The sequence below is a fragment of the Aethalodelphis obliquidens genome, unplaced genomic scaffold (assembly GCF_003676395.1).
Source record: "Aethalodelphis obliquidens isolate GAN/ISIS:26980383/991018 unplaced genomic scaffold, ASM367639v1 scaffold53, whole genome shotgun sequence".
Classification (NCBI taxonomy): Eukaryota; Metazoa; Chordata; class Mammalia; order Artiodactyla; family Delphinidae; genus Aethalodelphis; species Aethalodelphis obliquidens.
In genome coordinates, this window is record NW_020837997.1 from 8,710,595 (window position 1) to 8,732,276 (window position 21,682).

At 65.1% G+C, this 21,682-nt stretch overlaps 4 protein-coding genes across 10 annotated transcripts; 1 reads left to right on the forward strand and 3 right to left on the reverse strand.

Moving 5' to 3' along the window:
• The first annotated feature begins 427 nt into the window (after positions 1-427).
• On the forward strand, positions 428-2,850 carry CTXN1 (cortexin 1). 2 transcript variants are annotated; one of them, XR_003428433.1, is made up of 3 exons: positions 428-744; positions 1,114-2,032; positions 2,260-2,850. XR_003428433.1 is itself a non-coding variant. In XM_027085828.1 (2 exons), exon 2 carries the CDS (start codon positions 1,134-1,136, stop codon positions 1,380-1,382), a length of 249 nt encoding a protein of 82 aa, XP_026941629.1. In that variant the 5' UTR covers positions 428-744; positions 1,114-1,133; the 3' UTR covers positions 1,383-2,238. The 2 variants fall into 2 exon arrangements, 1 of the variants encoding a protein (XP_026941629.1); XM_027085828.1 differs by lacking the exon at positions 2,260-2,850 and having other exon boundaries at positions 1,114-2,238.
• A 694-nt stretch (positions 2,851-3,544) lies between these two features.
• Positions 3,545-7,763, reverse strand: SNAPC2 (small nuclear RNA activating complex polypeptide 2). The gene is made up of 6 exons (XM_027085807.1): positions 7,722-7,763; positions 6,067-6,296; positions 5,249-5,368; positions 5,031-5,099; positions 4,446-4,737; positions 3,545-4,353 (listed from the first exon to the last, which is right to left on the reverse strand). Exons 2-6 carry the CDS (start codon positions 6,247-6,249, stop codon positions 4,022-4,024), a joined length of 996 nt encoding a protein of 331 aa, XP_026941608.1. The 5' UTR covers positions 6,250-6,296; positions 7,722-7,763; the 3' UTR covers positions 3,545-4,021.
• Positions 6,245-10,591, reverse strand: TGFBR3L (transforming growth factor beta receptor 3 like). Of its 4 annotated transcripts, none has more exons than XM_027085805.1 (6): positions 10,253-10,591; positions 10,073-10,114; positions 9,118-9,254; positions 8,732-9,040; positions 8,002-8,389; positions 6,245-7,794 (listed from the first exon to the last, which is right to left on the reverse strand). In XM_027085805.1, exons 1-6 carry the CDS (start codon positions 10,434-10,436, stop codon positions 7,727-7,729), a joined length of 1,128 nt encoding a protein of 375 aa, XP_026941606.1. In that variant the 5' UTR covers positions 10,437-10,591; the 3' UTR covers positions 6,245-7,726. The 4 variants fall into 4 exon arrangements, with proteins under 4 accessions (XP_026941606.1, XP_026941605.1, XP_026941607.1 ...); XM_027085804.1 differs by having other exon boundaries at positions 8,002-8,160; positions 8,263-8,389; positions 10,073-10,591; XM_027085806.1 differs by lacking the exon at positions 10,073-10,114.
• A 130-nt stretch (positions 10,592-10,721) lies between these two features.
• On the reverse strand, positions 10,722-20,599 carry MAP2K7 (mitogen-activated protein kinase kinase 7). 3 transcript variants are annotated; one of them, XM_027085800.1, is made up of 12 exons: positions 20,323-20,599; positions 18,469-18,516; positions 15,366-15,507; positions 15,136-15,202; positions 14,906-15,019; positions 14,714-14,833; positions 14,482-14,589; positions 14,194-14,373; positions 14,009-14,089; positions 13,744-13,886; positions 13,057-13,102; positions 10,722-12,934 (listed from the first exon to the last, which is right to left on the reverse strand). In XM_027085800.1, the coding sequence occupies exons 1-12, from the start codon at positions 20,444-20,446 to the stop codon at positions 12,800-12,802; spliced, it is 1,308 nt and encodes a 435-aa protein (XP_026941601.1). In that variant the 5' UTR covers positions 20,447-20,599; the 3' UTR covers positions 10,722-12,799. The 3 variants fall into 3 exon arrangements, with proteins under 3 accessions (XP_026941601.1, XP_026941602.1, XP_026941603.1); XM_027085801.1 differs by having other exon boundaries at positions 14,194-14,346; positions 20,323-20,461; XM_027085802.1 differs by lacking the exon at positions 18,469-18,516.
• Between the last annotated feature and the right edge of the window lie 1,083 nt (positions 20,600-21,682).

The window sequence follows — 21,682 nt, forward strand, 5'->3', positions numbered from 1 at the left end:
TAGTCCAAGGTGTCTGTCACTGGGGTGGGGGGAGCTGGGACTGGGAGTGGGCAGCCCAGTGGTCATGGGGCGGTGGTCGTGGTCACTGAAGGAACTCTAACAGAAGAGGGGGAGGACTCACCTGGACGGGACCCTGCCCACCCTGAGTATGTTGTCGGGCGGGGGGAGGGGGGGAGGAAGGAGACTGGAAAAGCTACGGAGGTTTTTAGTGACCTGGCTGGGGTTGCTTGAGGGTTGGGGTCCCCGAGGCTGGAGGACCTTAAGCGCCTGTATGAGTTTTGGGGGCACTGGGATCCCCCAAACAGGGAGTCTGAGGGGTCGGTTGCAGAGGAGAATGGGGCTGTGGGAGCTTAAGTCGGGCTGGGTGGTTTTGGGGGGGTGCCTGTGGGGGTGGGAGGGCGAGGCCCTCGGTGCTCATGGTTCTTTGGGGCCGGTGGTCTCCCCGGCGCCTCTGGGCGGGGCCCGGTTCTCCCGGAGGACGGGGCGGGGTCGCGGGCCCGAGCGCCGCTCCCTGCGTAGCCTCCGCCCCCCGCGGCGGCCCCGCCCCCGTCGCCATGGGAACAGCCGCGGCGGCCCGGCTGGCGCGGAGCTCGCCTGCCTCGGTCTCCGCCGCTCCAGGGGCGGGTGGGGTGGGCAGAGTCCGGGCCGCCGCCGCGGCCACCGGGGAGAGACCAGGAGCGGGTGCGGGTCCCGGAAGAGAGCGCGGCTGCCGGCCGCTTGGTCCCGGTCCCGGTCGAGGCCAGGGTGAGGGGCGCGGCGGGGCGGGGGCGGGGGCGGTGGGGGAGGGGGGTCCCCAGGACGCAAGAACAAAGGGAGCGGGGTGGGGGAACCGGGTCTCGCCCCCCACCACGCAGCCCGGGCCGCGCGTTCGCACCTGTTGTGCGCGGGCCGGCCGGGTCGGGGTTTCCTCTCCTTGCTCTTAGCGTCCCCACCTGCGCGCACGCCCGGAGTTGGGTGCCCGCGGGCCAGGCATGGGCGTAGCCAGGGGACAAAGGCGCGGGCGGGGGCTGGGGCTCGGCAGGGTGTGTGGGGGGGCGGCGGGTGGGGACGACGCGGGGGCGCGGGAAGGCGCAGCTTCATCTCTGCCTCACGGGCGGGCCCCCTCCTCCGCAGGGCGCGCGGCGATGTGAGCCATGAGCGCGACGTGGACGCTGTCCCCCGAGCCGCTGCCGCCATCGACGGGGCCCCCGGTAGGCGCGGGCCTGGACGCGGAGCAGCGCACCGTGTTCGCCTTCGTGCTGTGCCTGCTCGTGGTGCTGGTGCTGCTGATGGTTCGCTGCGTGCGTATCCTGCTCGACCCCTACAGCCGCATGCCCGCCTCGTCCTGGACAGACCACAAGGAGGCGCTCGAGCGCGGGCAGTTCGACTACGCGCTGGTCTGAGCGGTGCGGCGCCCTCGGCCGGCCCTCCGCGGGGTCTCTCTCCCGGGGCCGATCCGACGGTGCGCCGCCGGGCCTGGACCGCGCTCAGGATCCTGCCCCCGAGCCCGCAGCCCGAGGGGGGAGGGCGTCAGGATAAGTCCAACCCCTCCCCCCTCACACCCCTCCCATCTTCCCTCCTGGCCAGGCCGGAGCCCCACTTCGTGCCTTTATCCCGCCCTGTCCTCTCTCCGTAACTCACCGGCCCGGCTGGCCCCCGACTCTAAAGCCTGGGTGGGAAGAGGACGCCCGCCCCTCCGCCCCCAGCGTGTAGGTGGCTCTGCTACTGCCCTGCCGCCGAGCATGAGTGTCATGTCCGCTCCCGGGTTCGGGGACCCCCGTGTCCCTTCCCCTCCCTCCCCTGTCCTCTGGCCATCCTCACTCCCCCGCCGCCCGCCCCCGCCAAGTGTTGAGCCCCTCCTCGGGCTCCGGGCCTGCGGGCTCTCCTGGGCCCATGAGGTGGACGCTGCATACCAATATGACCTGCGGGGCCTGCTCCGGAGACAGTGACTGAAGAGCGACGATGGCTGCTGTGTCCAGGATGCGAGGCTTCTTCCATGGGGGGGAGAGGGCAGACAGGCTCCCTCCCGCCCCCAGCCCAGGCCCCAGTTCAGGTCAGCGCGCCCCTCCCTCTGTCACCACCTCCACCCCTCATTGGCCCTCCTGCCACCTCCCCCTGGTTCCTCCTGCAACCCCCCCCCTCCCAGGCTCTCCCCTTGCTTTCTCACTCCTCCCTGCCTCTGAGCCCATGGTATTAATAAAAGCTGTTATTGAGCGCTTACTGCATGCCAAGCAGCGTGCTGAGGTAGCTCCTCCTGTACTTGGTCTGTTCTCTTTTCAGGACCCTGTTAGCATCCTCATTCTACAGGCCGGGGGACTCGGGTCCAGGCAGGTTGAGTGACCTGCCTATAGCTGGCTTCTAGCCAGGCTAGAATTTGAACCCAGGGCTGACTTCTGCACACTCTTAACAGCTGCCCAGGGCTGCGAAACACCCAGATGTACACTCTGGGGGACCAAGGCATAATCCATCCCCCTCGCTCCAGGAACAGCCAGGACCACCCTTCTTTCCCTTGACTTGAGGAGACTCTGGGGGCCGTGGAATGGACTTGGGCTAGTAGGGAGCCTGGATGGGGTGCCCTCAGCCAGCCCTGGAGGTTGTCTCCAAGAACTGGCACGGCCTTCTGGTACTGTGACCACACCCGCAGCCCCAAACCTCTCTGGCCTGGTCCCTCTGTCCCACCATCAGCATGTGCACTTTGGACACCAAGGGGCTGGTGCTGTGAGTCCTTGGGCATGGAGTGGGCTGGCTCCGCTCCACGGCCCGCCTGCGAGATGTGTTGTGCGCCCCCGGGGGGAGCCGTGTGCAGTGTGTGTGGGGAGAGACGAGCGTGGCTATAAAAGGAAGGCTGTGTGAATGCACAGGCTCTGCGAACAGAAAATTCACTGGCTCTCAGAGGACTGGTTCGATTTGGGGGAAGGTGGTGCCGTAGGAGGACACCCGGTTCCCTCACCCGGCCCTCACCAACCTGCCCCTGAATCCACACGCTCATCGAGGCTGAGGGAGGGGGGCCCCGCGCAGGGAGACCTGGCAGCACCTCTGGGACTTGGAGACCTTGGGTCACGGCCAGGACCCCAGCCCCCTCCTCCACCCAGCTCTGCCCCCCCTTTCCTGCTCCTAAGGCCCCTCCAGTTCTCCCTCCCTCCCCCACTTGCTTCCCCAAGGCTACCTCAGGGACTCACTCCCCTCCCTCCAACTTCCTGCCACATGGGCAGCCCACCTTTAACCCTCCGGTGGTCAGGAGTCCAGCTCCCCCGACCTGGCCACCCTCACTCTGCTAGCCTCTCCCCTCCGTCTGTATGATGGAGGGTCATCGGGCTCTGAAAACCTTTCCCCGACACGGGTCAGGCTCAGGCCTAGACCCTCCAAACAATCACCAAGGGTCCCCTCACAGCCAAGCCAAGGGCGCTCCAGATGGCATCAGACTGGACCTGGTGCAGTGGCCTTTACCGAAAACCACACCCTCCTCCCTGGCATGTCCCCGCTCCGTCCCCAGGACTCCAAGCTATGGCTCCCTACCTCTGATTCTAGGCCCCCTCCCACCTTTCACTCACAGGAGAAAGACAGCCAGGGGTATAGACCAGAACTTTATTCACAGTTACAGGACACCGGACACAGGACTTCAGAAGGGATGAGAAACCAGTGGGGGGAATATTTGAGGGTGATTTTAGCCCAGCCATCTGGCTGGAACCCCCCCACCCCAGTTCTATGGCTGAAACCCTGTACAACTTTGCTTCGGTTTTTGGGGTTTTTTTGGCTGTGCTGTACAGCTTGTGGGTTTTTAGTTCCCCAACCAGGGATTGAACACGAGCGCTCGGCAGGGAGAGCGTGTAGTCCAACCACTGGATCACCAGGGAATTCCCTGTGCTTCCATTTCTGAGACCCACGCTGTATCGAGCAACTTAAAGGCGACCTGTACTGCACACTGCATCAGGGACCTTCCGCCGTGGCAAGATCCTCAGTGACAACCCAGTGCCAGCCCAAGCAGGACTGAGGGCCTGGGGGCTCACCGATGTCTGGTGTGTCTGGTGAGGTGCCAGGCCCCTCACCTTGCAGGGGTGGCCACCTGGCCCAGAAGCTCCAGGGGTACCAGGAATGGGTTCAGGGGGCAGATCCCAGCTGCTTGCCAAGTGGATATCGGTTCGCTGGGCCCAGCATTCTCGGGGGCCTGAGGAGTGGCCTGGCCAGCCTCCTCTTGCCCCCTGGAACCTGTCCCGTCATCCTCAGCCCCAGACCCCAGGCCCCCACTGGCAGGGTCGGGCTGGGGGGCCATCAGGCGTAGGTACGTATCTGACATATGTTCAACCAGGGCAGCGCAGGGCAGGCGGGACAACTCCTCAGGAAGTGCCATGAGCAGGTCAAGGACCACAGCTGACTCTGGTGATGGATGGAAAGGGGACGGGTGAGGGAAGGGCGGGGCTTGCCGCCGGAGACTCCCACCCCCAGATCGTCAGCCCCTCCCTTCTCACCAGCTGGGGAAAGCTCGGGGCCTTGGCCGCCGCGGGAGATGGACGACAGGTACTTGTAGATCTTCTCGAAGTCCACAGAAAAGTCTTCCTCAGTGGACGGGCCAGCCAGGGACTCAGAGGATGCCTCAGGGGCAGGGCCTTGTGTCTTGGGGGCGGGGCCAGGAGCCTCAGGGCCCAGGTCCTCCTGCCTTCCAGGGGCGCTGAGGAGCAGTAGCTTTCCACGAGCCTGCGTGGGCTTGGGGGGCTGGGAGTACAGGAGGCTGATGGGCTCCGTGGCTGCGATGGTGAGCACCTGGCAGGCAGAGAGATCAGGCAAGGAAAGGCAGAAGTGTCCCCGTGGGCTACTCCCCTGCCCTGCAGGAGACAGCCTTCCACCTCCAAATCCTCCCTGCCACCCTGAGGAAGGCGTCACATTCAGCAGAGGGCCTCAGAAGGGCGGACACTGAGGCTAGGGTGTCCGGTGACGGACCAGAGTCACAGAGCTGGCAAGAGGAAGGGACCCAGGAACCAGGTCCAGCTTAATGAGACTCACATATATGACCCCGTCCCCGGGATACCCCCATCCTTCCTGGCAGATGGCTGTACCTGTGAGAAAGCCACGGTCAGGGCCTCCTCCAGCGGGCCTGTTATCTTCTCAGCCAGATCCATCCACACCTGGGTGGAGTAACCAGAAGGTGCTCACGGATCAACCTTCAGGAGTCCCCCAAGCCCTACCCCTCCTGCGGCTCCCCTGACCAGGTTATCCCCCCAACTCCCACCTCATCCTCCAGGGGCCGGCCTTGGGGAGCCTCGCCCCGCCTCACCTCGATGGGGGCCGGGGTCTGTGTTTCCCGGCGCCTGGGACCCTGTGGGCCACCTGGATGCATCCTCCGAGTGGCCTTTCGGAGCACTCGGCCCTTGAGCTGCCGGAGAAAGTTCTGGATCTGGGGAAGTGAGAGGATGAGGCCAAATGGACCTTCTAGAAGCCCAGGGCTAGGCAGTCCACTGCCTGCTCCAGGGCCGGCCACTGCTCCCTAGCCTCCCGCTGGCCCGGAGTTAAGGGTCATAGGGACTCTGCCCAGGGGTCTTGGGCCAAGGCCCCAGGTGTGACCAGCTACCTGACAAAGATGTAAGGCCCTGGCTGGTTCTGGCTCCTCCCCGCAGCCAGGGCCCACCCTTTGCTAAGTACTATCCTAGTCACCTGCCCGCTTCGTCCACTCCGCCCCATTTCCTGACTCACTTCAACCTCATTCCCGCCCAGTCCCTCGGCGCCTTCCACCCAGTCCGGGGCCTCCGCTCTAACTCAAGAGTTCGCCCCGCTCCTAAATTTTGGCTTCGCCCCGCCCCTCAGCCTGCCGCAGCACTGCCTCCTCCTCGCCCCGCCTCTCGGCTATGTTCCGCCCTCGCCCCGCCCTCAGCTTCTCGCAGGCACACAAGGCCCAGCCTTGCACTAATCCCGCCTCCTCCGGCGTTCTTCCGGTTCCTCAACCTCGCCCCCGCCTCACCCTCGACCCGCCCACTCCAAGGCCCCGCCCCCAGCCTCACTCTCGTCCCGCCAACTCCCAGGGCCCGCCCCTCCGCCAGCCCCGAACACATCCTAGCCCCACCTCCAGCCTCGCTCCCATCCCGAGACCCCTCTCACCTCGACCTCGCTCCGGCCCGACAGCTGCCGGGCCAGCTCGGCGGCGTCCGGCTCCGGCTTGCCCCGTCGCGCCTGCAGTAGTCGTAACAGCTGCCGCTTCTCGCGGGCGCTCCAGGCCGCGGGGCCGGTCACCTCACCCAGATAGCGCGCCGGGGCCGCTCGCCGCCGCTGCGGGGGCTTCATGCCGGTGAGCCGGGTGAGGGCGGTGTCGTCGTTCCGGGGCCGTTTCCCTAGTGGGCGGGGTTACGGCGGCCGCTGGGGCCAAAAGGCCCCGCGCGGAGGCAGAAGTAGATGGGGGCGTGGCTCTGCGTTTGCGGGCCGAAGGGAACTGCTTCCCCGGGAAGTAATGGGGAGACTGGCGTCTAACTGAGGCGGGGGCGAACGAGACCCCCCGCCCGCATTCTATCTCATTCGTGAACTGGAGCCAAGTTCTTAGATCTCGTGCCCTCCCTCCCTTCCAGAACTACGTCTTGTGAAACTCCTATTATGTGCTTTGTAGCCAAGAGCCTGGGCTGTGGGGTCGGCCAGCTCTGACTAGTGAGCAAGTGATTTGGCCTTGCCGAACCTCAGTTTCCTCAACCGTAAAATGGAGCTAATAGTCATCCCCTTGTCTATGCTCTGGGGAGGGAGGAGCTCGGGCAGGAGGGATTTAAGGACCTTTAGGCTAGACGGAGAGGAGACTGGAGCAGAGGCCTGAGCTCGAGGCCCTAGCGAGGGCAGGGTCCGGGCGGTGGGAGTGGAGAGCGGAGAAATCCTGGGGTTGAGAAGGCAGGTGGGCGGTGCAGGGGTGGAGAAGGAGGCGAGGCTTATTTTTAAATTTAAGCTGGTGGGGTTGGGTGTCCCTTTTTTGTCTGGGACAAAATGCCCTTGGGGCTCCCCTGGGCGGTAACCGCACACGTATATATAAGGGCGTATGAGCCCCGCCCCAGAGCTCCACCCCTCCAGTCTGGACCTTTTCCACCCCGGAATCCCCACCCCCGCGCCACGCGCGCACGCAGACTTCAGAACGCTGCAGTTCAGGCCAGATGTTTATTCTGAGCCCAGGTGGGAGGGTGGGAGGAGGAGCAAGAGGGGGCGCGGGGCGCAGGGATCTTAGTCCCATCGAGTCTCAGGTCCTGGCGGGCCTGGTCCAAGGCTGTGGCTGGTATGTCTCTGGACCCTGTTGGGGGCGCGCTATCTCTGGAGAGGGGCGACTCAGGCTGAGCAGGGTAGAGGACGCTACGGCAGGTCACCCCCTTCCCAACCGATCATTGGCCGCCCCATCAGTCTGTGTGCCGGGGCGAGGGTGGGTGCTAGGTCTGAAACCCGAATTCTCCTTGCCTAGTGTGCCTGTCTGAGGTGTTGAGGTCCTTTCTTACGACACTAAGCCCTCAGTCGGCCGCGAGTCACCCACTACGTGATTTCTAATCCCAGCTCCACCAAATTTTGTGATCTTTGGCAAGTTAATTTCAGAGAGTGTCTCATTTTTAAATATCTATTATGGGGATTATAGGAGTATCTACCTGAAGCTTGTTACAAGGATTAATATGCGTAAAACATTTGGTACTCCGCCTGGCAGAGAGAACGCGCTATGAAGAGTCATTATCACCTCCCTCCTCCATCCGTCCTACCGGCCCCAGGTTACACTCCCCCTCTTCCCTCCCCCCAACACTTACCTGCCTCACTGGGGCCTGCTGGGCGGGGGGCCGCTGGGCGAGGCTGTCGGGGGCGGGCCGGGGGGCAGGGGCGCTGGAGAGGAAAGGCAGTCTGAGGAGTAGGGGTTGCTGCGCGCTGGGCCGGGGCAAGGGCGCCCCCTGGGGGGCTGCTGCAGGCGTAGCGGAAGCAGGTCTAGGGATGGTCAGGCCCGAGCAGGCTGGGATCGCCGCGACCAGGGGTCCGGACGCGTGGGAATAGGCTGGGGGCCAGGCGGAGATCCCGGCGGACGCAGGTTGGTACCTGAGTGAGCGCAGACGAGGCCGAGCCCGGCGGCCAGAGCGGCGCCCAGCACGAAGGCGGCCAACACAAGTGCTACCACCGGCGCGGGCTCCAGGACCCCCGGGGCCGGCGCGGGAGGCTCGGGTCGCACGGCTCTGCCGGGGACGCCCTTGGGTGGCCCTGTGAGGAGTACAACGCAGAGACTGGGCTCATGCCTCAGATGTCCTCCCCATCCCCCTTCCCGACCCCAGAGAGCCCCGCTGAGGACTACTGCGTGCTCACTGGGGGGCAGCCGCGGCACCGTGACCACGATGGGCTGCGTCAGCGTGTGCAGGTGAGGGCTGTCGGCACCCAGACTCTCATCGCGGCCACTGCCGGCGCCCGCGCACGCCTCATCCCGAGGCAGACACTGGGAGGAGGGGGAGGCAAGAGGCGGGGACGTCAGGGCCCCGGCTCCAGGGGCGGGTCCCCAGGGCTCCCAAGAGATCTAAGCGTCCAGCACTATATTGCAACCAGGTGTCGCAATACTAGACCCCTGGAAATTCGGCCCCTTCGGACGCCCCTGCGCCCAACCTCAGCCTGAGACCCAGTGCCTACTCCCAGTTTCGAGGTACCTCCGCCCCCAGGTCCAAAAGCTCCCAGACCCTCAGATCCCCAAACCCTAAGAGGCTTCTCCCTCAGATGCCAGAGGCTCTTGTGCCCAGCCCCGACGGGCCCGGGCGCCCAGATTCCCCGCCCCGTGCCCGAGCACCGGCGACGGTGGAGACAGCGTCAGAGGCGCAGGCGTCTGGCGGGCTCCCCGGAGGCGGCGGCAGCGGCTCAGCTGGCAGTGCAGGAACTGCACAGAGGCGTTGAAGACCGGGCGCAGGCGGAAGCTGAAGCGCGCGGGGCGAGCGGCACCTGGGAGCGGCCGCGGTGGCGGGAAGGTGACCGAGGAGTCGGCGGAACAGCCCCCGCGCAGCAGCACCAGGGCGGGGCCCGGGGTCTGGCGTGAGGATGGTGTCACCCAGCAGCGGTGCAGGGCCATGCCCCAGCGCGGGGAGGGACGGGCCAGGGCCGCCTGGGGGACGGGGTCGCGGTCAGGGTTGGCTGCCCCCACCGGCTGCCACCCGGCCTCGGTGAGCCCCGCGCCCGTACCTGCACGAACACGCGGCTGTCAGCCGGGACCTCCAACGGCCCCGCGCGGCGCGGGAAGGCGTCCTCCGCGTCCGACAGCTCCAGACTGAAAAGGGGTCGGCGCAGCCTGGGCCCTGGCGCCGCGCGGAACGGGGACACTGGCAGGGAGAAAGGGTGGCACAGGGGAAGGAGGATGCGCTGTCCCTTAGGCCCCCTTGGCAAGTGAGCCAACCTCGCCTCCACTGCCTACTTTGGAAAATGGATGCAGTTGCGGTGGAGGATTCACCCGCGCTCGGCTCCGCGCTTCCCACCGCCAGCCGTAAAGCAGCTGGGATGTACCCGCTGGAGACCTGGGGGACATCCCAGCCCAGCCCCTGAGCCTGGGCGCAAAGCTGCGCCTTCCTGGGGAGGAGCCCCCTTCCCAGACCTCTACTTCACCATCCCCAGTGAGCGAGGGAATCCCTGGCCCGGAAGGGGTCGAGGGGCACCTGATGGTGGAGGGTCAGCCTGGGTGAGGTCAAAGGCCCTCCCCTTCTGGAGTCTGAACCCCCCGCTCATCCACCGAGGACCAGGGGCTCCTCTGGGGTCACAGCAGGGCCGTTTGGGGGGAGGGTGCTGGCCCCATTCTTGCCTTTCTAAGGGGAGGGAAGAATAGCAAGGCGCTCTCCCCCAAGCCCTTTGGGCATCGTGGAGGCCCAGCCCGGCCACACGGGTCTGGGCCTTTTCCCTTTGTCAGTGTTCCTCACTCACTCGCAGGCTGAGGGCAGCATCGGCAAAGGGTAGAGGCACAGGGGAGCCTCCACTGGGGTGTGTGATCACACACACATGCACCACACTGACAAAGACCTCTGCCTTAAGGAGGCGCTCAGCTGGGGTCCTCATCAAAGGATGTTCTCAAATGTCCAGAATTACCAGCACAGACACTCCCTAAAAGCATTGGCGCAGACTGCTCCCCTCCCACAGCCCTTGGTCTCACCTGGCTGCTGGGACTTCGAAGAAGTTGGGGATCCCAGAGAACCTGGAAAACGGGGGACGGTGCAGACCCCACCTCCCACCCACCCCCGTTCCCCCAGGCGGGGTGGATGAGAGGGTGCACTGAGAAAGAGTAACACGGGAGTTGGGGTGTGCTGGGCCACGTCCCCTTGCCTGTACATACCAGCTGACTCGCTGGGCAAGGTGGTCATCCCTGGGAGCAGGGCCAGCAGCAGGATAGCGGTGCCCAGCATGCTGGACCGGCTGAGGCAGCACTGGGCCAGGCAGGCGGGCAGGCGGCTCTGGCCTTGGCTGGGGGGCCATTTGGGGAGGCAAGGAGCGGGGGCGGTGCACTGATGGGCCGACATCAGAGCCCACGGCCAAGGCCTGCTGGGGATTAAGGGCTCTCTGGCCAGACCCGTAGCTATCAGGCTGGGGGGAGGTCCCTCACAATGGCCATTAGATATGGGGCTAGTCACTACAAACACCTCCCCCCCAGGCCCCAGCCCTGCCTGTCTCTCTTCGCTGCAGAGGCCCCATCCACCAGCCCCCAAGCCCCAAGGTCAGGGCTCACGACCCCTTCCCTGGCCCCTTTCCCCACCTCACTGCCAGGCCCTGCCAGGCTCACAACACACACCACAGACACCGCAGAAGAAAAGGGAGGGGTTTTATTCTCAAGCGTCTAAGGATTTACAAACGAGGGCGTTTCGTTTTAAAAAGGGACGGGGCAGTACTGGCAGCCTGAGAAGGGGTTGTAGACCATGGGCCGGGCCCAGGCCGCCCCAGGCCCCCACCTGCCCACTTCACCCTCTGCCTGATGGAGAGGGATGGCTGGTGACTGGTGACTGGGTGGAGGGGGGGAGACATGGGAAAGGTAGGGGGGAAGGAGAGGCTCCCATTTAACACTGAAGGCGGGGAGGGGAAACGGGCCGACACACACTCACAAAACAGAAAATAAAGTTAAATAAAAATAAACTCAGGCAGCTGGCCCTTGGGGCCAGCCACGCGACCTTCCCGGCTACCCACAAAGGCCCCTGTGGCTGGGGCCCATGAGGGAGGGCGGGAGCCAGGCCTACTGGCCCCGCACCCTGCCCCCCTCCCCTCACAAAGGGGATTGGAGCGGAAGAAGGTGGCCACCCCCGGGGTGGGGGGCAGAGAAAAGATGACTTCGAGTACTTTTTAAAACATGCGGCGTTTTGTGACTATCCTAGTAGTAACTACAGTCGGTGAGCTGGATGGAGGGTACAGTGACGCCTAGCCTAGATCGCTTCAGCTACACCCAGCGGGCTTCCTTGCCTTTGGCGCTGGTTGCTTTTGTGGCTTCTCTGGAGTTTCCTTTTGTTGTTGTTGTTATTTCGTCGTCCACTTGATTTGCATGCATCACCAACAAAAAGGAAGCACACCCCCTCCCCCTGCTCTCGCTGCTCCCCAGGGCCCGGCCTCGGTGTGGGCTGGGGACTGGCCAGCTCTGGGTGAGTCGAGGGGCGCTCAGGGCCACTACGAGGGCGTGACTGCCTCCACACGCCCAGCCCTCGGCCTGCCCCACCTCTGTCCCTGTCACACATCCTCAGACCCCCCACGTCCACTCCACGTGCCCTCAATCCCTGTCTCCCCGGGCCCCATGGCCCCCGCTCCTGTCACCCATTCCCTCCTCCGCCTCTGCCTCACCGGCACCTGCTGCCCTCCACCATGCCCCACGCCTGCCTTCCCTGAAGGCCACCCTGTGTGGCCACGGCCCCTTGGGCTCCCTCCACACCCCCCGAGGTCCTCAACTCACCCCTACAAGCTGTGGCCAGTCTCCAGCCCCGAGGGAGGAGCACCCCGCCCCCCCACCCAGAGCCCACCTTTGGGACTAGTCTCTCCCCGGCGGGGTGGCCCAGGCCCCCAAGGCTCGGCCCCCAGCCCCCCAGCACCCGTGGGCCATCGGGGGGGCTGCCACCACAAGCAGCTAAACATGACTTTGGTAAAAGTTTCTGAAGGTACCGACAAACCCCATGAGAACAAGCTCTTCTCCTCCCCCCACCCCCCAAACACCCCACCAAGTACAATAAAATACGATAAACTCCAAAAAGGACCCCCTGAGATCAAAAAGAGAAAGAGAGAGACCAGCCCGGGTCTGGCTGCAGTCACAACGTCCAGCCCGCCTGCCCAGGGCGAGGACGCCAGCCAACTGACTCATGGCTTGCCGGAGACCTAAACGGACCCAGGGGTGCCGCCGGGGGTGGCAGGGCCTGGGCCAGGAGAGAGGCAGAAGCAGGGAGGGAGACAGGGAAAGCCAGAGAGGTAGAGAGGGAGGGGACAGAGAGAGGGAGATGGAGCCAGGGTGCATGTGCGTGCAAGGCGGCGGTGGGACAGCGCGGTGTGGAGGGGAGGGGACAGGACGGGCGGCTCTCTCCCGGCCCCTGGGGGCCGCCCCAGCCCAGAGGTTACAACTGAATAAATAGCGAGTCTGCTCGCGGCCTGCTGTCTTCCGTTCACAGTGTCTGTCGGAGGGGATGCGCACAGCCGGCTGATCCTAGGACGGGAAGGGCTGGGGCCTGGTGGGCCCATCTGTCCATGGCTGGTGGGCAGGGAGTCAGGGGTGGGTTGGCGCCCCCTACTTTCTGTCCTCAGCCCTCGGCGGCCGTCCAGGTCCCAGGGCTCCCCTGGCGGGCAGCTGGGTGGCCGGGTGGGGAAGGGGAGGCCGGTGGCCACGCCCCCGGCCCCCAGTAGGCTGGCCGCCGCTGTGCGGCTACCTGAAGAAGGGCAGGTGATGCTGGCTCAGGACCCCGCTCGCCCGCGGCGACTCGGTCTTCGCCATGACATCCTTGAACCAGGACGCCACGTCCACCTCCAGCGTCTCGTAGCGCTTGATGAAGCTGTGTTCCTGTGGGGCCCAAGGCAGGGCACTTAGGGCGAGGGCGTCTTCCCTGCTGGCCTTGCTCAGGCCCGGCGCCCAGTGTGGCGGGGGGCTTAGGATGGGGGCTGGGGAGGGCCCCGGGTACTCACAAGTAGCTTATTATACTTTGGTCTCTTCCTGTGATCTTTAGTAAGGCTGGAGGGAGAAGAGGAAAGGAAGAGAAGTGAGAGCAGGTAGGAGAGGCCTGGCCGCCCTCGTGGCTGAGTTGTCGGGTCTGCAAAATCTGTGGGCAGAAGCCCGCACCCTCCCGGGCCTGTGCTTGGGCCCCCCCACCGTGACAGAAGCCCAATGTGGGCCGTGAGACGCCCATGGGAGGGGTGGGTGGGCTCCCCCACGGGAGGCTCCAATGTGGACGTCCCGCGTGCGCTACTCTTGCCAGTTGGTGCAGGACACTCAGAGCCCTTAGCCCTGGGGCGCCTCTGCTCGTTCACAGCTCCCCCAAGGTGAAGCCCGAGGGCCACCCTGCCAAATACCCCTGAGGCCAGGTGTCCCCTCAGGCTGAGTCCAAACCCAACTCCTAGCTCCCGGGGCTCGGGCTCCAGCCCCCACACCATCCTGGGGCCCCTCTCCCCTCCCCAGTGGCCTGGGTGCAGGGCCACATCTGACCTCACCCTGCCTTCCAGAGTGGAGGGCGGGGGCGGGGCTCCTCACCAGTCTTTAACTCTTAGTTGCGGCATGCATGTGGGATCTAGTTCCCTGACCAGGGATTGAGCCCGGGCCCCCTGCATCGGGAGCGTGGAGTCTTAACCGCTGTGCCACCAGGCAAGTCCCCTCACCAGTCTTTGACGAAGGACTGAAAGTCCCCCGAGAAGCCCATGTGACCGGGCAGGAGCGGGGGTTCTTCCTGTAGGACTTTGGTGAGGACCTCAAAGTCCGTCTTGCAGTTCTTGTAGGGAAACTGTCCCGTCGCCAGCTCCACCTGGGAGAGAGACGGGCAGGGCTGGGCCGGCCAAGGACAGGATCCTGCCCTTTCCCGCCACCTGCCTCCGTACCCCGAGAAGACCCCACCCCTGGCCTCGGAGAGCAGGGACCCCAACTCACCAAGGAGATGCCCAGGCTCCACACGTCGGCCCGGATGTCGTAGTCGGGCTTGGTGGGGTCCGGGGGGTCGATGCGCTCAGGCTGCCGGCGGGAAGGAGGAGAGGGTGGATGTACCCCTGTGGCTGGGGTGGGCGCACCGCCCCTCATGCCCGCCCGCCCGCCGGGCGCTGCTGGGCCCCACTTACTGCCATGTAGGCAGCGCAACCCGCGCTCCGCGTTTTGGCTTTGGAGTCGACGAGGCGGCCGCTGATGCCGAAGTCGCAGAGCTTGATCTGGCCCCGCTCATCCAGCAGGATGTTGGAGGGCTTGACGTCCCGGTGGATCACGCCGTGCTTCTCCTTCAGGTAGTAGAGTGCCTTCACGATCTGCGGCGCGGGCAGAGGAGGGCACCAGTGATGGCAGGGACGGGGCCTGGTGGGGCGGGGGGGGGATTGGGGACCACCCGCCCGCCCGCGCCCCACCCAGCTGCTCACCGCCACCGTCATCTTGCCCAGGATCCGCTCAGGGATAGGGCCCTGCATCCGCTTCTTGAGCTTCTCGGCGCACGTGCCCATGAGCTCCATGGCAATGAAGACGTCCGTCTGCGGGGACAGCAGGTGGCGGCTTGGCGGGGTGGCTGTACCCTCCTGCCCACCCCAGACAGGCTCGGGTCCTGGGGGAGGGGCGGGGGGCGCGGGAGGCTTGGGGGGCGGGCGGCCGGCTCACGTTGGTGATGAAGGTCCCGAAGCACTGCACGATGTAGGGGCAATCGTGGCTCTTGAGGACCACGTCCAGGTCCATGAGGATCCGCTTGTTCTCTTCCTTGTTCCCCGAGCGCCGCATTTGCTGCACGGGACAGCAGGGGCCTTAGCACCGAGCCTGGGGGGCGGGGCCCACCCGGGGCGGGGGCGGGCTCACCTTGACAGCGATGACGTGCCCCGTCTTCCGGAAACGCATCTTCCACACCTGGCCACAGGTGCCGCTGCCCATCTCCCCCAGGTTCTCCAGGTCGTTGATTTCCGCCTGGTAGCGCTGGCGAGGAAAGCCAGGGCTGGGGGTCCACCGGGCCTCTGCCCTCCACCCCCAGCCCAGACCTACCAGCAGCGTCCTGCCCACCCTCCCTGGGGGGGCCGAGGGAAGGGCGGTACCTGGCCCCCAATGGTCAGGTAGCCCGTCTGCTTCATGATCTCCTGCAGCTTCTGGTCAATCTCGATGCTGAGGGGACAGAGAGCGGGTCCTGACCAACCTGAAGCCACCCCAGCCCCTAACACACAGGGTCCCACAGAGCTCACCAGCTCCTCCCTGAGGCTTGCCCTGCGCCCCGCCCCGCCCCGGCCCCAACCTCCCGGCCCTCCCACCGGCCACCCTAGCCGCTCACCTCTCCATGCTGCGCGGTGTGAACAAGGTTGACGGGAGCCCCAGCATGTGGCGGGGCCGTGCGGGGGGCGTGGGGTGCTGCGGGGAGCTCTCGGAGGACGGTGAGCGGCTGCCCCCATCGTTGGCCAGTGGGAGCTGCAGGGCTGGGGTGGTGAGAACCAGGGGCGGGGAGGGGGTTAGCTCCCAGCTGGCCCCAACTCAAGGGCCTGGAACCCTCATCTTACCCTCCCTGGCATCCCTCAGGTAGGGCGGCACAGCCCCCTGCCCCGCTGGGCTGGAGGAGCTCCCCGCTCCCAGACCACTCCTAGGGTGCCTTTTCCCACCCCGCACCCCGCCCACTCCTCTGACCTGGAAGGGCTTGCGGTGGGCTGGTCCCCAGAGGCTGAGGGTTCATCCCCAAGCCTCCCCTGACAGAAAACGGAGGCCCAGAGGCGGATGCCGTCCCTCGGGCAGGCAGCCTCCCCGCTGTGTCCCTTTCCTCCCCACCTCCGCCAGGGAAGCAGGCCCAGGGCCACCACACCCACACTCTGGACCACACAAGGCAGGAATGCCCGCTGGGATCAGCCCGAGCTCTGGCGCTGTGGGCAGCCTGACCTTGGCTGGACCACCCTGGGGAAAGAGTGGGCAAGGGACCTAGGCTTCCAGCTGCCTCGCCCAGCACTCTGTTTCAGGGTCAGGGAGGGCCGCCCTCTGGCCTGCGGGCTCATCGGTGAGCCTCCCGGCCTGGCCTGCGGAGCTAGGGCCGACAAGGCAGGGGCAGGACCCCAGGCTGGGGTGAGGGGATCCAGGTGGCACAGCCCCTCCAGGGGCCAGGCCAGGCGGCGAGTTTGGTTCTTTCCAGAAGCCTGCATGCGGACAGCTCGGGCATGCTACAGGCAGGCAGCGGGCAGGCAGCGTGCAGGCAGCGGGCACCCCAGGACGGGCAGGCGGCATTAGGGGACGGGAGGGCGGGAGACAGACAGCCGGGAGCCGAGACTCGGGGCCCAGCTGCCCAGAGGACGCGCTGCAGAGACAGGCCGGGGAGGGGCCTGGGAAAGGAGAGCGGATTCCCTGAGGGGCTAGGAGCCTCCGGGCTGGGCAGGCCCCAGGGTGGGGAGTGGGGGCCAGGGTGATGACCCTCCAGTGAACCCCTGAACCCCAGAGACCCTGGCACTTGGCCTCCAGAAGAGGAGCCCCTGGCTGAGGAGGCTGCAGGCTACAAGCACCTCCCAGGTTCACCTTCCCCTGGAGAGCAGGCCAGGAGCTGGGGGCCTGCCATTCTCCTTAGCCCTTGGCTGACGCCCCCTCCTCTCTCCACACTTCCCGCATGGCCCACCTTCTCCTCCCACAGTTCTCCAGGCACCTGGTGACGTGGGCCCAGTGATCAACGGGTAGAGACAGGTATGTTCAGCACCTGGTGCCCAGGCGCTTTGCTGGCCTGCAACCCTGACCGCAGCCAGAGCGAGGGGCAGGTCTATGAGCCTGGCCTGCAGTCCTAGGAGGGCCTGGCGGGAGTGATGGAAGAGCTCTGGGGACCCCGGGGACGTGGCCGGGCCCAGTCCCCTCCACTGGCCCGGAGGCCTCTCCTCCCGTGCTCTCCCTGCTGCTCTGCTCTGCCGGGGCCAGAATCCCAGTCGTAATACCTCCCTCTCTGGCTGGACAACCTCCAGGGCTCCCGAGGACCCTCGAGCTCCCCCTGCACCGGGACCCTGGATCCCTGTCAGGTTCAGGTTCCCTGGGGGCACCAGGGCCCCCTTTCTGAGTGAGGACCACAGCCCTCTCCTACCCACACCTCTCGGTGTGGTGTCCTGTCGGTCCCCTCCCTTACACAGTCCACCGGGCCCTCTGAGGGCCGCCCCAGAACCCGGGGCCAAGGCTGTAGGGGGACAGAGGCTTCCAGCCAGCCCCGCAAACTGACGCACGGTAGGCGTGTGAGCGGGGCCGGTGCGGGGTGGCTAAGGTGGGGTGGAGGGAGGTAGACAAAGACCCTGAGAACTGAAGTCACAGAGGTGGTACCGGGCCCACGGCAGGTCAGAAGGGCAGAATGAGAGCGAGAGGCTGAAGGGGAAAGAGAGAGAGAGAAGAATGAATGAGAGAGAACGAGAAAGGACACGGGGCGGGGGTGGGGGGTGGGGAGCACGCGGCCATCAGGAGCCACACACGTACCAGGCTGTCAGTCGACACACGTAGGCACACGCACACAGGGCATGGCACAAACCCACGCAGATGGGCAGACGACATGCCACAGGGTCTCCAGCAGAGCCACAGAGCCCCTCACCTTCCGACACGCACGCACGCGCGTGCGCACACACACACACTTCCCAACCTAGTCCTGCTCACAAGGACCAATGAGGCCAGACCCCCACCCCATCTCTCTCAGCACCCCCGCCCTTCGCACAGGCATGTCCCACACCCGTCTGCTCCCAGACCCACTGGCACCTGCCCTCCGCCCCTAGGGGGGCTGCTTCCTCTACTCCATCCCTGCGCTGCCCCCACCTCCCAGGAGACTTTGCTCAAATTCCACCTTCTCCAGAGGTTTCCCGACTGCAACCCTGCTCCCTGTTCCACCCGGCCTTCCCTCCAAGGCGCCGGGGTCTCCTCCACTTCCCGCCCGGAGGCCCTCAGTGCTCACTGCCCTCCAACCCCCAGGGTCCCCCACCCCCTGGGGCGCGCCAGCCCTGAGAGGACAGGGACTCAGTCCAAGCCTAGCATGGCTCAGCCCAGGGGGCGACACGGGTCCACTGGGCTGCTGAGGCGGATGAGCAGCTCTCCCTCCCCCCGCTCATGCACACGTCTGCAGGCACACGCACGGACACTCGTGACCCCCTTGGCAGGCGACAGACTCCCGGCCGGTGAGGGAGTCTGTCTCCTCCTCCAGGGAGTCCAAACCTGAGCCCAAGAGGAAGGGAGGAGCAGGAGGTGAGAAGACAGAGGAAGTGGCCGGGTGGGCCGGACGCGGACGGTGTGGATGGACAGAGAGTGAGGGTGAGAGGGGGGGATGCGCACGCGCACACGCACACACGGAGCACGTGGGAGGGGGAAGGGGGGGATGGCATTCTGCGGCCGGGGTAGCGGTTAGGTCAATGGTGCAGAGGTCCAAGCAGCGATGATAAAAAGGCTGGTACCTGCTCGTTGGGACGGGGCAGGAGCAGGGCTTAGAGTGATCACAATAACTGGATGGGGAAAAGGAAGAAAAAAAAAAAAAAACAACACCACGATAAATCACAACGGAAACCACCGATTTGTCCAAAAGAAAAGAAATCAAATCAAATCATAACGGAGAGGAGGGGGAGGCACGCGGTACCAAACTGCAGAGATGGGTAGAAACCGACAGAGATGGGAGAACTGGGAGGATGGGATGGAGCTGACACAGACACAGACGCCTGGAGGGGGCTCCCCGCGGCCTGCTCGCCATGGGTCTCACCGTGCCTCGCTCTCCATCTGGGACAGCCACCCTGCAAGGCACCCCAGGCCCCGTACCTAGGCCTGTCTTGTCCACACTGGGGTTGGAGGGGGAGTAACACTGCAGAGACCAGCGGGGACCCTCCAGTCCTGGCTGGGCTTCCTACCCCAGGCAGTGTCCAGTGCCAGCACTGCCACCTCGGGTTTTTTTCTGGGCCCCAAGAGACACACACACACACCCCCAATCCAGTGAGAAACCCACACGGGCCCAGGTCAGGAAAGGGAGAATGGGGAGTGGACCCTACACAAGGATGGGGGCGCCAGGCTGGGTGAGCAGGCAGTGGTGGGGGAACCCAGATGAGGAAGTGTCTTCCCCGTCCTGTCAGGATGACTCCACAGGGAGCTACATAAGCCACAGGAGTCATATCAGAGGGGATAAAAAGGAGAGCAATTTGCTGGGTCAAGAGAGACACAGAAGGCATGGGTGTGTGGGCAGGGGAATTCCCTGGTGGTCCAGTGGTTAAGACTGCACTTCCAACGCAGGGGACACGGGTTCGATCCTTGGTGGGGGAACTAACATGCCACATGCCGCGCGGTGCGTCCAAAAACAAAAACAGAAAGCATGTGTGTGGGCTGCTGTTCATCAGGTCTGTAGGAAGGGGAAAAATCTGACTCCCTCTGAGCTTCAAGGATATGGGGAGAGGATCATGCAGGAAATGACAAGGAGACTAGATGTGGTCACGGTGATTCCGAGCCAGGTGTGCGTGCTGGGGGGTAGCTCTTGACTCCAGATGACAAGACGCCAGGGAGACACGGGGACTGTGGGACCAGAAAGGAGGTGTACGTGCCCTGGGATGCCTAGATAAAGTCGCACTGGCCTCAGGTATCCCCGGGCTGGATGGGTGTGGGTGTGTAAGAATGGGGAAGTCACTTGATTCTAAATGACAAAGTCGCCGCGCTTGGGAGTTGCGTGTTTATTTCTGGAGGAGCCAGAAAGATGGCAACAGTGAAACGAGTCAGAGGAGTATGAGGGGGCCTGGTGTATATGGGTAAACTGTATGTGGGAGGGAGTCCGCTGAGCCCAATGACAAGATCCCAGACACGGACCCAGGTGCGGAACGGGGGCGGGGGGAACCTCTTGACACAATCACTGAGATAGCGGGAGTAGAATCAGCTGGTGAAAAGGGATGTGTACATGTTAGCGGAGGACCTGGATGTAGTCACGGTCGCATGAAGTAGGAGAAGCAAGGCTCAGGGTAGGTGACAGAGGCTCCGAGGATCCCGGTGATTGGGGGCGGGTCATCAGGTGGGGGGCCTCGCCTGGAGCCGGGTAACTAGGCTCCCAGGCCCCGTTAAGGGGGAACCCCCAGGCAGGGGAAGGGCTGCCCGGGAACCCGCGGGCCCCACGCCTCCCGGGTCACCGTGACCCTCTCACCGCTGGCCGATAGCGAGGAGCGGGGCGGAGAGAAGGAGCTAGAGCGCCCCGGAAGCGGGGGCGGGGCCTGGAGGCGGGGGCGGGGCCTCCCGCGGCGCGCGCCCCGCCCCGCTCGCCCCCTCCCCCACGCCGCCGTGCTTACTGGGCCTGGGCCGCTGGGGGCTGATATCCAGGTTGAGGTCGATCCTCCGCCGGGCCTCGCGGTTCTCCTGCTTCAGCTTTGCTTCCAGGCGGGACAGCTTCTGCTCCAGGGAGGACGCCGCCATCTTCCCCGCCGCCGCCGCGCACCGCCCGGCCGCCCGTCAGTCCCGCAGACAAACACCGCACTGCGCCTGCGCTCGGATGACCCCGCCGAGCCGCCGTCTCGCTCAGCAGGGCGCATGCTCGCGGTGCACACCCGCCCTTCCCGCCTGCGAACTTCCGCGCGTGCGTGCTTCGTCCCGACCGGAGGGATGACGCCGCCTAGAGCTCGCTGCTGGCAACGTGCGAATCTTCTCAGTGTGAGGCGCATGCGTGAATTCCCGAGCGCTCCGGCAAGAGGCGCTGTCTGGAAACCCACTCACCGTTCCGCTTACAGCGGTGGGCGGAGAAAGCAGCGCGCAAGCGTACAGAGGAGGAGACCAGGTCACGCCCGTGGCCTCTGCTGCGCATGCGCACTCGTGACTTTGTTTTTTTTTCCCCCCCCGTCGCTGTCCCCGGTGGTCGCCATGGTTGTGTGTCCTCAGCCTCGTTCTTTCTCTTCTCGGCCCGGCCATCGCTGGCACCTACTCCCTCTCGGAACTGCCTTTCTCATCTCAGTGCTTCCTTAGGATCCCTGTTATGCTTAATTGCTGCCTCCTCACCATAATTAGGCACCCGGGGCAAGCCCTTTCCATTTCAGCAGGCTCAGGGTTGGCCGAGGACATGTAGGATGGGCGGTGTAGGGCTCGGGCCACTGTCAGGACCCTGGGAATCCAGTGGCGTGACCCCTGCCCTCGGCGACTGGGGGGCCGGTAGGGGGGCCAAGGTCAAGGTCCGAGAGTTCCAAATCAGACTTGCGTGGGACATTTTAAGACTTCCCTCAACTGCCCTGCCCCCAGAATTTGCTCCCAGCTCCTGGACAACGCAGAAGATAGGCCCCGGGGTTTGGTGCCTCTACCTGGCGCCTCCGCGGCCTACACATTTTCTTTAGCTGGTCTGAAGAGTGCTGGGAAAATGTCCCCATCTGGAACCCTGGGGCCCCTGGAGAGCACCTTGCCTCTGCTCTCTGGTGCCAGGAGGAGGCTCGCATTTTGCAGACACCATGGAGGTGGTGATCCCAGGAGGTCAGGGTTGGGCAGGCTGTGCCCTGCCCGCTCCAGCACAGGGACACTGTGATGGGCGTTGAAGGCTTGTGGCGACTCCTCTGGTGACAACTTACAGGTGGAGCAGATCCAAAACTGTGGAGCCGGGAGACTAACAGGGAAGGTAGAGGAAGAGCAGTTCTCCAGGAAAAAACCTAGGCAGACGATGCCACCTGATTT